General features: G+C 31.4%; 3 protein-coding genes across 7 annotated transcripts; 1 reads left to right on the top strand and 2 right to left on the bottom strand.

The window, feature by feature from the left end:
• Nucleotides 1-295: 295 nt before the first annotated feature.
• Nucleotides 296-6,588, bottom strand: Mute (gon-4 like protein muscle wasted). 5 transcript variants are annotated; one of them, XM_078186742.1, is made up of 17 exons: nucleotides 6,507-6,588; nucleotides 6,230-6,336; nucleotides 5,707-6,150; nucleotides 5,324-5,617; nucleotides 4,979-5,250; nucleotides 4,712-4,887; nucleotides 4,444-4,640; nucleotides 4,049-4,366; nucleotides 3,800-3,992; nucleotides 3,615-3,740; nucleotides 2,837-3,505; nucleotides 2,489-2,645; nucleotides 1,861-2,416; nucleotides 1,550-1,778; nucleotides 755-1,468; nucleotides 567-687; nucleotides 296-443 (listed from the first exon to the last, which is right to left on the bottom strand). In XM_078186742.1, coding segments are annotated over exons 2-16 (4,398 nt in total). In that variant the 5' UTR covers nucleotides 6,232-6,336; nucleotides 6,507-6,588; the 3' UTR covers nucleotides 296-443; nucleotides 567-636. The 5 variants fall into 5 exon arrangements, with proteins under 5 accessions (XP_078042868.1, XP_078042870.1, XP_078042866.1 ...); XM_078186744.1 differs by having other exon boundaries at nucleotides 1,861-2,249; nucleotides 2,358-2,416; nucleotides 6,230-6,580; XM_078186740.1 differs by having other exon boundaries at nucleotides 6,230-6,580.
• Nucleotides 6,589-7,790: 1,202 nt separating this feature from the next.
• On the top strand, nucleotides 7,791-12,105 carry Csp6 (chemosensory protein 6). The gene is made up of 4 exons (XM_078187196.1): nucleotides 7,791-7,956; nucleotides 8,788-8,926; nucleotides 10,595-10,875; nucleotides 11,779-12,105. Exons 1-4 carry the CDS (start codon nucleotides 7,791-7,793, stop codon nucleotides 11,967-11,969), a joined length of 777 nt encoding a protein of 258 aa, XP_078043322.1. The 3' UTR covers nucleotides 11,970-12,105.
• A 118-nt stretch (nucleotides 12,106-12,223) lies between these two features.
• Cdc10 (cyclin-dependent kinase 10) lies at nucleotides 12,224-14,484 on the bottom strand. Its single transcript, XM_078186750.1, has 6 exons — nucleotides 14,295-14,484; nucleotides 13,748-13,902; nucleotides 13,060-13,660; nucleotides 12,696-12,992; nucleotides 12,482-12,615; nucleotides 12,224-12,399 (listed from the first exon to the last, which is right to left on the bottom strand). Exons 1-6 carry the CDS (start codon nucleotides 14,302-14,304, stop codon nucleotides 12,364-12,366), a joined length of 1,233 nt encoding a protein of 410 aa, XP_078042876.1. The 5' UTR covers nucleotides 14,305-14,484; the 3' UTR covers nucleotides 12,224-12,363.
• Between the last annotated feature and the right edge of the window lie 276 nt (nucleotides 14,485-14,760).

Below are 14,760 nucleotides of genomic sequence, written 5' to 3'. Positions count from 1 at the left end.
ATATATGATTGATTAAAAAAAAATTAATTGATTATATGCAAATAAAATGGTTCAATAACTGCACAAAATTTTATAACGTTATATTATAAGTTATATTAAATGAAATTGAAATTAACGTAATTAGAAATTTAGAAGATAGAAATCTCTGAAACATTATGAAAGAGACGCTGTGCTGTTTATAATTATTTTAAAAAATGGTATGAATTATTCAAAGAAGTATGCAGGTAAGTAAAATTCTATGCCAAAGATTTATTTGGCTTAATATAATATCTTATGGTTGTAGTGTTATATATTATTCTAATGATATAATAATAATTGTCTTGATTGCTCATTATTAAAATTATCTACTTAGAAATCATTTATTTGAAAACATTTTTTTAAGTATTCACATTTTTATTTGATTTTTAATTATTAACATTTCAGCTTCAACATATTAAAACAGTCTGTAAAAGCATATAAAATTAATTTATATATTATAATTCAATGTAAGAATAAATGAAGAATTTTTCATATTATAACTTATTTGTCTTTCAATAAAATATTCCATATAAAAGAGATACCTTTACCTGTATTTGCCCAGTAATACAGCATACAAAAGTATGTTCAACAAAATGCATTTCCAGTGAATCTATTCCCCTACATCATTTTTTCTAATAATGCGAAAAGTGTTTCACATCTGCTTTTAACCTGCACAGAAATACAATAATTAAACGGTGTATGTTAAAAATAAATTATAAATAATCCAAAAACTTACTTCGTTAATTGTGCGGTCCAATCTTTTACTAACAATGTCCATTGAACTATTAGAATATTCTATTTTAATAGTTTGTAGAAGAATCATATCTTCTTGTCGTGTCCATGGTTTAATATTTATGTCTGTATTCGAGATTTTAACATCGTCAGATGAATCCACTTTGTCTGGGATGTAATTTGATAATTCGCTTTCTTCATCTGATAAATTTGTTTTTTTCATTTCTATAATAGTATTTATGTCCAATGATTCGTTTAATTTTACATGGTCATCGCTCGAGTCCACACATTCTAATTTAGTTTGTTGTTTATCGACTTTTCTTTCTCTTTTATTTTTTTGCTGTGTTATCCGTGCACGTTTTGTGCTAACACCCATTTCGTCCATACTTTGCGTCCTTTTTAAACTTCTTTTTTTATCCGGTTTTGGTGGAGATTTTACATTTCTTTTCGCTTTTACTATTACTTTTCCCACCTCGTCATTATCCTTAACAGGAGAATCTTTCAACGTGCAAGACTTTTGATATTGTTCGTCAGAATTGGACTCGTTCTTTGATGATTTTCTTCGTGGTTTGGACGGAATAGGAGAAACAAATTTATCTGCCGTTTTTAATGATACACGAGCTATATTTTCCAATTTTTCTTCATCAGCACCAGGAAAGATAATTTTAGCCGGTCTTAAGCCTTCGGACGTTTGAAGATAGATCTTTCCATTCAGAAACTGTGGGAAAAATTTAGTTCTATCTTTATCTGATTTATTGCAATGTAGAAAAGAAAATGCTAGAAAATACAAATTATTTACTCTGGTTCCACAAGATACGCAATGTTCAGAAATACTTTTGCAAATGGAATCATCTCCATTATGACAATTGCATTTGCAATTTTCTCCGCCATAAGGATCACCTTGGGAAACCGATAGCGGTAGTTCAATATTTTCGTATAATTCAGATGCATCTTCGGTATACGTTTTATTTTTATCGTGCGGCCCCACTGGACATGTTAAATTTTCGAACATATGCGATGCAAATAAACTGTAGATTAACATAATATATTGGAAAGATATTTTATATTAAATTTTGATTTTTGTATTATTTATTCTATTATAAATATTACCTTTCAGGTGGCTTAGCGGTAGGTAATATTTGTAGAAATAAATCCATAACTAATGGATGTCCCTTGAGTATGGGACCCATAATCGAATAAACATGCTCTAACGTTGTTTGAGGTTCAGACGAAAGCTGCGTGATGGCTTGCATCATTTTTGCTATTCGAGAAGGCTGCTTAGCAAAATATATTTGAGCAACGTTAATAAATTCACTCATCTTTTGAAGCTTTATATATTCAACTGATTTATCTATTATCGCAGCTTGATGGGGCTTTAAAAATAATAAAAAGTCCATACAAAGCTCAGGATATTCGTGTAACTTCTCGCACACGTCCTGGTATAAATTAATAGCTATAGCATCTTTATCCCTTGCCGTTTGTTCCATAAGTTTTTCATTCTGCGGAGTTCCAGAGTCATTAGAAAAAGACAATTCGCTCTCCATTTGATTAATACTATCCAATTTCTCATAATAATCTAAGTATAATTTTACAATAGATCGAAATACTTCGGTACTATTAGACTCCAATATCAAATGTAACTTTTGAAGATACGATGCTGCAAATTCTGTATAACAAAAAAACAAATATGTCTCGTTAACTTACAGAACATCTTGTATGATTATTAAATGAAACATACTTGATCCTCTTTCTTCTTCATTCAACGGATTTTCAGATTCTAAAAGTCTCTTAATATTTTCTATCTCTCTGGCTTCTTTAGCTTCTTTTCTACTAAGTGAGTCTTTTTTAATAGTTGTACTTGCTAACATTAATTCGGCTATTTCATCTTCATTGTCCTAGAATAAGAAATGAAATTTAAAAAATACAATGAAAAAAGACGCGATATAATCTACTTCTTTATTAAAATATTGCGAACCATTGTATTTTCGAAATATTTTTTGTTATGTATTTAGACTACCCACATTGTAAGAGGCTATTTGATAAAGAAACAAAATGTAATGTACATTGTATTTCTACTTTTACTTACAATTTTTGGTAATGACTGTGTTTTCTCAAAATTTTTATACATATCATTCTTTTCTCTAGATTTTAAAGTACTGCAACTGGAAGATAATCCTTTTGATCCCAGAACTTGAGCCATTAACTTCATATTTTGAGCGCTTCTTGTCTTTGCTAATCTAGGCGTAGTTCTTCGCAATTGCGGTAATTCTTGTATTACACCCGAAGACTTTTTAGAAAACTTGGAATGTTTCGATGTAGCTGAAATTGCAAGTATATCATTCTCCTCCTTGTCTTCTTCCCCTTCATTTTTTTGCAATGATTTTGTTTTCTCTTCTGTATTTATTGCATTTTTCAATGAATTATTACGTTGCGATGTGCGTTCTTTATTTACTGTATTAGAATTACATGCTACTGTATTCGACTCATTGCTGAATAATTTTGCTGAATTTTCAGAATTAATCTTTTCATTCAAGTATGAATTATTTTTTGTTATATAATCATTCGATTTCTTTTTGTTCGCAGGTGCAGGTAATATCCTTGGGAACATATTTACAATCGGATTTCGTAAGGGATGAATGTTGGAAATAGTTGTATAAATTTTAGCAATTCCATTTACACAGTCGTCCTTTTTCATAAGATCGTTATACGAGTTCAATATATGTTTTCTCTTTAACGCATCAATATTCTGTTCTGTCTGTGAACAAATTCAAGCGATTTATCAACACCGTCTCATTACTCTTTATAATTTATAAATATTAATGAAAATTAAAATACCGAAAATATTTCAGTTTAGATAAACGTACATTGTTAAGATAATTTTGCCACTCTTTAGGTAAACGCTCCACTGGTTGTTCCTTTGGTGCTTTAAGGTCCCACTCTCGTGTGATATAGTGTATTGTTCTAGGACTACAACCCTTTTCAAAATAATGCTGAAGGAATAATTACTTCGTTGTAGTTCCTTTATTTAAGTAATACATGCTATACATACCCTTATGGGATTTCCATCTTTCGCAAATCTCCTTTTACGAATATGACGATATAACGAGTTCGGTTCTCTGCATGGTAATAAATATTGAATGGTCAATTGTACTGCATCCATCAATTGAAGATTTTTCTGTTTGAACTTCCTTGGTTTTGTTGCAACGAAGGGAACAAATTGATCAAGGCCGAGTGCGATTAAACTGAAAAGATGTTAATTAATTTACATATAGTTAAAGAAGAAAACATATTTACTTACAAATCTTCTGATTTTAGGAACGGGGTACGAGTATATTTGTTTAGGTCATTCTTGAAAGGTATGTCAGGTAATAGTTGTGGAAACATTAATGCTTTGCTCTCCATGAATAATTTCTTTAATTCCGGATGAAACTTGGGAATATATTTCCATTTGTTTGAAGAATATATCTCGTTTACAGTATTTTCATCTACGACAGTTTTTCTAAAATCTTCGGAAAATTTATTATCCAAAAATTTGTCTTCCCAATCGGACATCAATTTTAAAGCATCTGCCAAATTTGCTGCATTAAATGCAGAATTAGGGCCGTTACTTAAATTCCTGATTAAAATATCACAGAAAATTTAATTCATTGATTATAGATATATAATGTATGAATTATGTAATAATGAACTTACTTTAGGCTCATTATATTCTGTTTACAACTTTTTGACTGAAAATGTAGTTCTGGATGTTTATACGTCATAACAAAATGTTGCACCATCATCTGAGTATGTTGACATAGTTGTACTGCCAATAGTTGTCTTTGATTAGCGTTCATTAACTCTGGAATATCATGTTCATAAGTCGGCAACATATCTGTTACAGAACAAGTCTGAAAGACAAAATTGTATTCTCGTTTAAAAATTATATGATTATGATTACAAATGTAGATTGTCTCCTTACCATAGAATTATTGTCAATGGATGGACTTAAATTTTCCGGAGACCTCCGTTTCTTTGAAATTTCCTGTTCCTGCATCGAAAATGTGTCAGTAAATTCAAACAATTCTGCAATTAAATTATTTAACTCTTTGCGAGTAACTTTCACAGCTTTATCCGCTCGCAATTCTTCTTTATCCACTACAAACAAATAACTTATATCATTTTAGTAATCCGACTAAATCGTAAAGCTTAAAATATTAAGCACATAAAAATAAGTAATAATAAGTACAAAATTCTGTTTCTTCGTCGTCTAAAATATTATACTCTGGATCTGCTTCTGGATCATCTTCAACTACAGGTTCCTGAGTCAATGGTTGAGTAAATTCTTTCAAAAAATTGTCCCAATCTTCGTCAATCTCACAGTCCCAGTCGTACATATCAGTTGTTATGTCAGGTGGTATAAATGCTTGTTCAATTTGTTCCAAAGGTGTTTCGCTCAAACAAAGTTTTGAACGTGTTCTTTGACCGATACTTTCCTCTTCTGTTGGTACATGAGGAACACTGAAAGTATTGTTTATAAGAAATTAAAATGATGTCACATCAGAATTTACAAATATTGCATAAAATGTATTACTCTGGAATTTTAAAAATGCCTTCTGGATCATATTGAATATTTTGTGATTCAAGCTGTTCGATCGATCTCGACTCGCAATTACTTGCTGGTATCGCGAGTTGCGAATCTACATCGCTGTTTGTTAAATTTTCCATTTCTCTTTCGTCGTCGCTGTGTTTATCTTGGTCTGGATTGTACTCTTCGTCTGAAGAATCCTCTGGTAATTCCTCTTCAATTAATACTTGTACTTCTGATGCAGAATTTTTTACTGGTGTAATTGGCCATGGTATATTAACTTGTGCTGCTGCTAATTCTCTACATAAAAATATTATATACATATAGATTAATTTTAGTATTCTATAAAGTAATACATCTTATGTAAAATGCATTTTGTTATTTTATACTTCGCCTTTGCTCTGGTCAATTTAGGTTCAAACAGCAGATCGTCTTCTGTGTCCTGTAGACGATTTTTAACCATTGCCATTACATATTCATTGGTAATCACGTGTTTTATAATATTTTTAACATTTGTAGCTGTCAAGTTGGTTTTTGCTGCTTTAGCATCAAGCTGTCTTTCAATCTCTTCTTCCATTTCGTTGATGACCGAAGAAGTTTCTTCGACAGCATCTCTTTTATGTTTACTGGGGGGTTCATAATTATCAACCTCAGAAACATCAATTTGCAAGTCTGCAGTCTCTGAATCAGAGGATATGTCACTGTTGACATCATCAAAATCAACATTAAATGAAAATGATAAGTTACACTTTGTTTTAGTATCATTTATTGAAATGGAAGAGGGAGTAGGTTTGTCTATATCCGTAATTGTAGTTTGTGTTGGAGATGGTTCCCTATAAAATAAATTAATTAATTCATTAATTACATAACAAAATATAGCTATATAACTCCTTTTATAACAATAAAACTTACATTATTTAGTTATTACAATTTTATCAGTTCTTTGAAAGAAGTATAAATAAACTGTTCATTATACAAAACTTAAGTTTCACTTATTTAATGCCTTCCAAATGGAACACCTAAAGGGCAGTTAAAATACAAGTACAGGCATACTTGTTGTCAACAACTGACAAATATTTTACAGGTTATAAATAAGCATTGATATTAATATATAGGTTATATACAAGTATGAATAACAAATACTGATTTATTAAACAAATCACTATTTAATGCATTACAAATTACATACATTATATTACAGAAAATATATGTATGCGTCTATTTACAATTCAATATTTCTACGTCAATCTTAACGCGACTCCCGCTTCATGCCAACTAATGCCAACTTGTTTGCATGATACATATCGTATACTTATATGCATACAGTGGCAGCCATTTAAAAAATAAACTTTTTAAAACTGGATTAAACATCGTTCATCAGACTTAGACATTGTCCATAAAATTTTTTTAAAATTTTATTATTACAGTACCAGGTCTTATTCTTACAGCCGCAAATTTAAAACAGATTAGGGTAGTTTTAAATTAAGTAACTTTTTTTCTGTGTGAACGTGGCTATTCCTCGATAGTTAACACGATTTATGGTAGCTATGTTTATACAATATAAAAAATATTTTTCATATAAATAAATCAATTTTCATATAAGAAAAAATTCACATCTATTTGACTTGTTTATATTCCTCTCCTTTTTATTCTCCAATAATAAATTCTTTAAACGCATGCCATATGGATTATAGTTCTGTGTTTAATTTTACAGAAACAGATAAAATGAATTAGTAATAAATAAAGTATCTAACATAATCACGATATAAAACCATAATCAGTGATCACGAAATAACATTTATTAAACAACAACTTTTTCCCGTGGTTCAACATTACTCCCTAATTTAACATATATTCGCTTTGCGATTATCTATAGTATAATGTAATTCTTGCGTTTACTGTATTATTCTATTTAATATTTTCCGAAGTCAACTCTGGGAATGATTACGTTTCTGAGGAACTGAAATGTTCCAAATACCTTATCAACAATAGTGAAATGCAGAATTTTTCAAATTAACAGTGATCACATTGTGTAAATATCGTTTTAAATCTCAATTAAAAACTTGACAATCATAATTTTCAACTTGTTTAAATTCCTTGTTCGATTTGATGCAACTTGTTCGATCGTATAATTAAATTAATGATATATTGTGAAATATCGATAAAATTAAAACGTTTTAGACGAAATTGTCTACATTTCTACCTATGATATTAACGTCAAGAGAGAATAATGATCGTTGTCGCCGTTCTTCGATAATCTCTCTCGGCTAATGAGTTTGGAAATAGGTTAACAGGGGAAAAATATTAAGCCCGTTTACCCTGAAGGGTTGCCCTGAAGGAGGGAACACGGTATAAATACGAATTCCGAAATGTGAAACGGTCAGTTTAGTTTGACTACGACTTCGCGCATAGAATAGCATTGAAACATCTTTTTCATTCGAAGATACAGAAATTAGTTGGCCATTAATTAAACATGAAACTGCAGTTTAGTTTGTTCGTAACTTTACTTCTCTTAGCGAGTTTTGCTCACGCACAAGATAAAGTATCGCACTTGATGATGGACAAACGTTACGTGGCGCGGCAAGTCAGCTGCATCCTAGATCGTGGACCGTGCGATGTCGTTGGAAGAACAATTAAAGGTAAATTTGAGCAATTTTTATTCACGGATATTTATTATGTAATTGCGTATAGACTTTTTTGGTAATTCCGTTTGGTTTTATACATGGGAATCTGTATGCAAGTCATTGTGAAAATATTAAATGATTTAATATGAAAATATTAAATAATTTATCTACATCTTCCAAATAAAGAACACATTTTCTTTATACTCTGGTTATTATAGGACGATGTAAATTTTATATAGTCAACATATTGCCGAGTCTAAATCTGCTTTTAATTGCTTGTGATATGGAACCAATCGTGAAAGTCCATGATATTCTAATGTCTTTTATGTAATAGTAATATATAACACTTCCCGTTCTACATATACATTCGTTTTTTGCATACGTTGTGCCATCTGAATACATATACACGTGCATAGCCATGTAATATCTAAATAAGCGTGTATAATAGCTTCATGCATCCTGTCAACCAGTTTCTTTCTCCTACTTCAAAAGTGGATTTCTCTTTAACACGTTCGTCGCCGACAATTAGACATAATTAAAGCAATTTAATTAATTAAAATAAAACTAAAAAGTTCACGTTTATCATAGGAGATGACATTAGAACTCTTTCGCGTTCGAAAAATCATGGTCGAATTCATTTTGCTCGAATATGTTGCAATAAAAATAAATGTTCAAAATTGGTCAGAGTGTCACCCAGATTTGGGTGACGCGGCGACGAACGTGTTAAGTCTCACTAAAGTATATAAAACTCATAGTCTAGTATAATTAATCTCCTATTTATAGCTGATTTTGTTGAATTACAGTATAAACATTTAAGTATTAAAGATCCGTATAATTTATTTGCAGGATTGTTGCCGGAAGCATTGAACAACAACTGCCGCCGTTGCACACCCCGGCAAAGGGAGCACGCGATAACATTAAGTACGCTGATGCAACAAAATTATCCGAACGAATGGCAATCGATCGTACGATATTACACGACAATGTAGAATCGTATTGCTGCCGTATAACTAAATGATCCCAACGTTATTTAATATTTGTCGAATACCGGAACATATAAGAACGATAACGTCACAAGTACGATACTGTACGAAATTATGATTCATTCATTTATGTTAAAAACGTGACTGTTTTTATTTTGGGTGAACGTTACTATCTAATATTGAAAAATCGAGCGTCCAGTGAGGGGAACATTTTTCTCAACATATCAGACGAAAAATATTAAAGCACTTTCCGACTTTATAAGCTATCAAGTATCATAGGCAAATATATGAAATTTTTATATCGAATATAAGTTACTGCCACTGCAAACTGCGAGAAGGTCAAGGGACAAGGTAGAAAGTTTCCGATCCTATGGTCGGTTTTTCGCAATATAGAGGAATAACGATGTTGTTAGAAACCATAATACACCTTGCATTCTAAACAGCTCCATGATTGTAATGTCGAAATGAACGTGTCACATTTATAATTAGACGAATTGCACAATATCGTAATATATTTTTATTTTACCTTTGTTCGCTTGAATAATGTCAAGAATAATCTATATAATAGATTTTATGATAATAATATATTTTGATAAACTTGTATTCGAATGAAATTGTTTGAATGTGTTGCCACTTAAACGTATCGGTGATTGAAACAACATTTTTGGAAAACCTCTCGTTGACCGTGAGCAAAATTTTTCGCGTCAGCTAAATTTTGAGAACATGCAAAAGAGCAACGCGATTGATACTTATGCTCCAAGGTTTATTCTATTATGCAACAACGAAGGTGTTACAAATATCTTCGATATGTGTATCAACATTGATCAAGTATACTAACAATCGTTCAACAGTAAATAACAAACTAACAGAAAGACTTGTGCGTTGCGTAAAAGATCGTAATTCATACTGAATCTTCGTTAGTGATAATAAAAATGTTTCAATTACATTTACTTCTAGTAGTCTATGACAAAAACTTTTATATTAATTAAAAATGTAATCCAGTCAAAAATGGTTATAGAATGTGATTTACGCACGAAAACTGAATATATAATGTTGCTAGTACAAAACGCTTAATTTGCCCACGTAATTGCTAATGTATATGTAATGTATGTATTAGTTGTAGTGGATAATTCAATATAAAAATGTTTTTATTAAATTAACATTACAGTTTAATTTTATTGTATTAGATAAGTAAAACGACGCAATATATGTATAAAGTAAATGATAACTTATAATGGATGGAGTTTTTAAACAAGTAAATTATACACGTGCAAGTAATAAAACGCTTATACTTTCCATCATACTAATTCATTGTAATTATTTGTAACAATATCATAATGGTATGATAGAAACACAATATGTACACTTCGTTTTTTTTTAATGACCGAGTACGAAATATTTTTTTGGGATCGTCATAGCAAAAAGAAATATTTATAATACGAACAAACGGAATAATTTATACGGAAATTTTCCCCATCTCCGCGTCGCTCAACGACGTGTTCACCGTTCACGGAGGGGCACGCGAAGCGTTCATCCACTCCCCCCAATGTCCTTCGTAGTTCAGCTATATAATTCGGTAGCTTGTACGAACAAGCAAGTTGCGAACAGGGAATTTCACGAGCAGAGGCAAGCGCTTGCAAGCTGACTACCTTGTAAAAATTGTATGGTAGGATCTATCAGTGTTTGAAACCGCTTCGGGTATTCTGCGTTTCTCATAGACCAGTTCGTCAATTTTCCGGTGTGGGAATCGCGTTCGTAGACCGCGACATGAAAGTTTCACTTTTACTGGTTGCTTTGCTTGTAATCAGTGTTGTAAGCGCTGACACATATCCCGACAAATACGATGACATCGACATTGAGAGAATTCTTCAGAACGGTCGTATCCTCACCAATTACATCAAATGCATGCTGGACGAGGGTCCGTGCACCAACGAAGGTCGGGAGCTGAAAAGTGAGTACGAAATAAATTCGTAGCCGAATGTATTATAACAAAATAGAGTCCTGAAGTTTCGCGCAAAATATATTTTGTACACTCGTGATATCAATTACTTTTTTAAAAATCTCAATACGTTTTTTTATGAGAGAGTAATACATTTTTCCAATATTTTGCATTGCTGTTTATTTAAACTTACTTTAAATTCAAGTAGTTATTATCATAAAGCATGGAAATAGCTCAATCAGAAGAAATGTATATTCCGGATGAATTGAATACAATTCTTTATTGAATTTTTTATCTAACATAATTTTAAATAAAGGGAATAATTTTAATATTTAAAAAGTGACCTAGAACACTTTTCGTAGAGAAAAATAAATATGTACTCATTTTACTATTTTTGTAAGTCGATCATTTTAGTTACGAATTCGCGTAGATACATATCTACATCTATTAATTCAATTCTAAGTTTTACCTGTCATTAAACGGAACCCGAGGAGAAAAGTAAATTTTCCTCAAACGCGTGACCAAAAGTGGCACTGCTTTCATTTGGAAATTTCAATGCATCTGCGCCGACTATTACGACAGAGTTCACCCCACACGCGTGCTGTTTCTCTCTCTCTCTTTCACTCTTTATTACGTAAACTACTTTGAACTTTCTCATTTAGAGTGCATCGAACTTTCTTAAGTAACATGCGAGTAACATGTATGCCCTAGCAATTAAACTAATAATTAACAATGAATGCTTCTTGTTCAAAAAGCATCCAATGAATAACTTTGAAGATATTTTTAAAAATAGAAATTTTTGTATACCAATTTAAATAAGTACAGAGCAATCACTGTAAAATATTTAAGGCGCGCGTGTATCGTATGTCTATTTTAAAATGTCTCGGTATTTAAATAATATATGTGTGTTTTCAGAAACATTGCCAGATGCTTTATCCACGGATTGCAGTAAATGCAACGAAAAACAGAAACATACTGCAGACAAAATAATAACTCATCTGAGAACTAAGAGACCAAGAGACTGGGAACGACTTGTAGCTAAATACGATCCGAACGGTGAATATAAGAAACGTTTCGAAGCTGCTCAAACTGCTAAAAAAACTTGAACTTAAAAAGCAGGATTATAACAATATTTATGAAATAAAGATGCACGAAGAATAGTAATTTGTTAATTAAAGCATATATGTATGTATATCTTGATATACGCGTAATTTAAAGCATATACGTTCATAAGTATCATTTTCGAAGTTATCACTATTTATCGAAATCAAAGATTTCATATTGTACATACTGTACACTTTACGCACATATTTTTTCCTGTTCACAACAAAAACACTTGTTCAGTAATGTTTCTCATTAGTCTAGCAATAAATTCCATTTATTGAAAAGTTTATTCTGTGAATGATATCATACATCTTAGGAGAATGTTACAAATTATAACGAGGAATGAAAGTATGTTTAAACTATATTCTGAGTCATGAATGTAACGGTACCCATAATTCATTCTACTCTTCTCTTCTTAACAAGTGATCCAAGCTGTAAAAAAAAATAATAACTTTATAACATCTATATAAACGTAATATTTTAAATAGAAAAGAAGACTACGCGATAAACCTACAAGATCAGAAATTGCAGGTAAGTTATTTGTTTGATCTGTAACATTTGCATCTGGTTCTCTGGTTTCTTTTGGAGGAGCAGCCTTCTTCATGTTTCTATGTTGTGGGAATGTTGGCATGAGCTTGGGGTCACATGCTACAAATTAAATACACAGTCGTATGATTAAAATTAATTACTGTGTAGTAGAAGGTGTAAATAAATTCCATATCACTCACGCAGAGGAGCTTCTTTAAAGTAGCTGCTTTGTAGACATTCTTCAGCTGTTGCTCTTTTCTTTGGATCATACATAAATAGAAAATTTAATAATCTCAAGCCAGCTGCACTTAACCATGGAAACCTTTGTTTTAGATTATTATATGGTTGTTGTTTTAATGTAAAATTCTGTAATGCTGGCAAGCTGTTAAATTCAGGCCAAATCGCTTCGCTTGGTGTACCCAATAAATCAACTATCAATTCTAGCTGTGAAATTTCTGATCGTCCAGGTAATAAGGGTCGATGTCCAAGCAATTCACCTAACATTGAAGCGAAATTACATGTAACATTATAATATTATATAAAAACAAGAAACTTGTATCATACCTAGAATACAGCCAGCAGCCCACATATCCACAGAAGTTGTCTGAGTTTTTGCTTGCAGTAATAATTCTGGTGCTCTATACCATAGTGTTACTACTCTAGGCGTCATTGGTTTTAAAGGTAAACCGAACCACCTAGCCAGTCCGAAATCAGCGATTTTCACGCATCCCTTGTCCGTCATTAAGAGATTAGAGACTTTTAAATCTCTGTGCACAATGAAATTATGATGCAAATAGCGCAAACCTTTCAATACTTGCAAAACGATACATTTAACCTGACTTTCGGAAAATGGAGTTTGCATATTGTCTAATAAACTTGCTAAGTCCTGTTCGCAATATTCCATCGCAAGAAATATGCTTTCTAGACTTCTTCCTACCACAACTTCCCTTAAGTGTACGATATTTTCATGACGACAAGATAAAAGAACAGATATTTCCCTGAGTCCGCTAACAGGTAAACCATCTTTTTCATGTTCCATTCGCACCTTCTTTAATGCTACAATTTTATCATTCTTTGTATCTCTAGCTCGATAAACAATTCCATATGTGCCTTCTCCTATGCGATTTAACTTCTCGAACTCTGATACAAATCTGCATTTACCTAGCTATTTAAAAAAGATTATATTATTAACAATAATAGTATGTTCTTAAAATAAACACGATTGTAACTATTAAAAAAACAAAATAATTACAATATCTTGTTCTGGTATTTCCATTGGTTTACCAGTCAGAAATGATGTTAATACTCCTCTTCTTGTTACTGGAGCTGATGGATCTGGTCCTGTTTCGGAGGCAGCTTTCTTATCGGTATCATTATTTTCTATTGACTTTTTCTCTAAGCTTTCGTCTAAATAAATAAATTTTATATAAAACATATATATATATATATACAATAACTGATTATTATTTCTAAAGATTTCACTCTTGGTTCTATCTTTTAACATTTTAATCTACATACGAATATTTGTCATTTTATTTTCTGATTTTCCAACATCCTCTTAAGAACATTCAAAATTCAAACAATAATTACAGGTAATGAATACACAATCAATATACAATTATATCGATAAAGATGCTAGTTTCAAAGAACTATTTCAAATAATAGCATGGTAGAATATGCTTCATACATAAATAACATATACTTTTACAGAAAAAGTTTAATAAACAACAAGGAAAGTGAGGTACTTCATGTATTCGATTTGTATTTACATTACAATTATAGATTGAGTAAAGTAATACCTTTCGTCATGATGGTTGATTCGTTTTTAGAAAAATACTATCGAAATTATATTTATTCTTTCTTTCAGCATTCGTATATTTATAAATGTGGAAATATGAAATTAATTGACTACACTAAACACTTGACCAGCCGCGATATATTTTAATAATGTTCATTCGTTTTTACCATTGAAAATACGGTAAGAAGTTTGGCGAACTTCTAACATTAAGAAATTGGAACATATGCGCTCTCTAACGTTAGATTTCACGTGAAAAGATGATTATTCAAAATGGCTGACATGGCATCGACTTCAAATTCAAACCTTTAGATGCTATCGAATGCTATTTAAGCTCATGTAAAACGATGGTGCGTGTGGGCTGCTACAGGAATTGCAAAGGGAATCAAAATAGTGGTAGCTATATAATTTTCCAACGGTAAGTCTCCTGTGTCAGCCAAGTCTGCTTCGACCAAATACATGTATGTAAA

This window comes from Augochlora pura, chromosome 7 (assembly GCF_028453695.1).
Source record: "Augochlora pura isolate Apur16 chromosome 7, APUR_v2.2.1, whole genome shotgun sequence".
Classification (NCBI taxonomy): domain Eukaryota; kingdom Metazoa; phylum Arthropoda; class Insecta; order Hymenoptera; family Halictidae; genus Augochlora; species Augochlora pura.
This window is presented reverse-complemented; position numbering and strand designations above follow the sequence as displayed.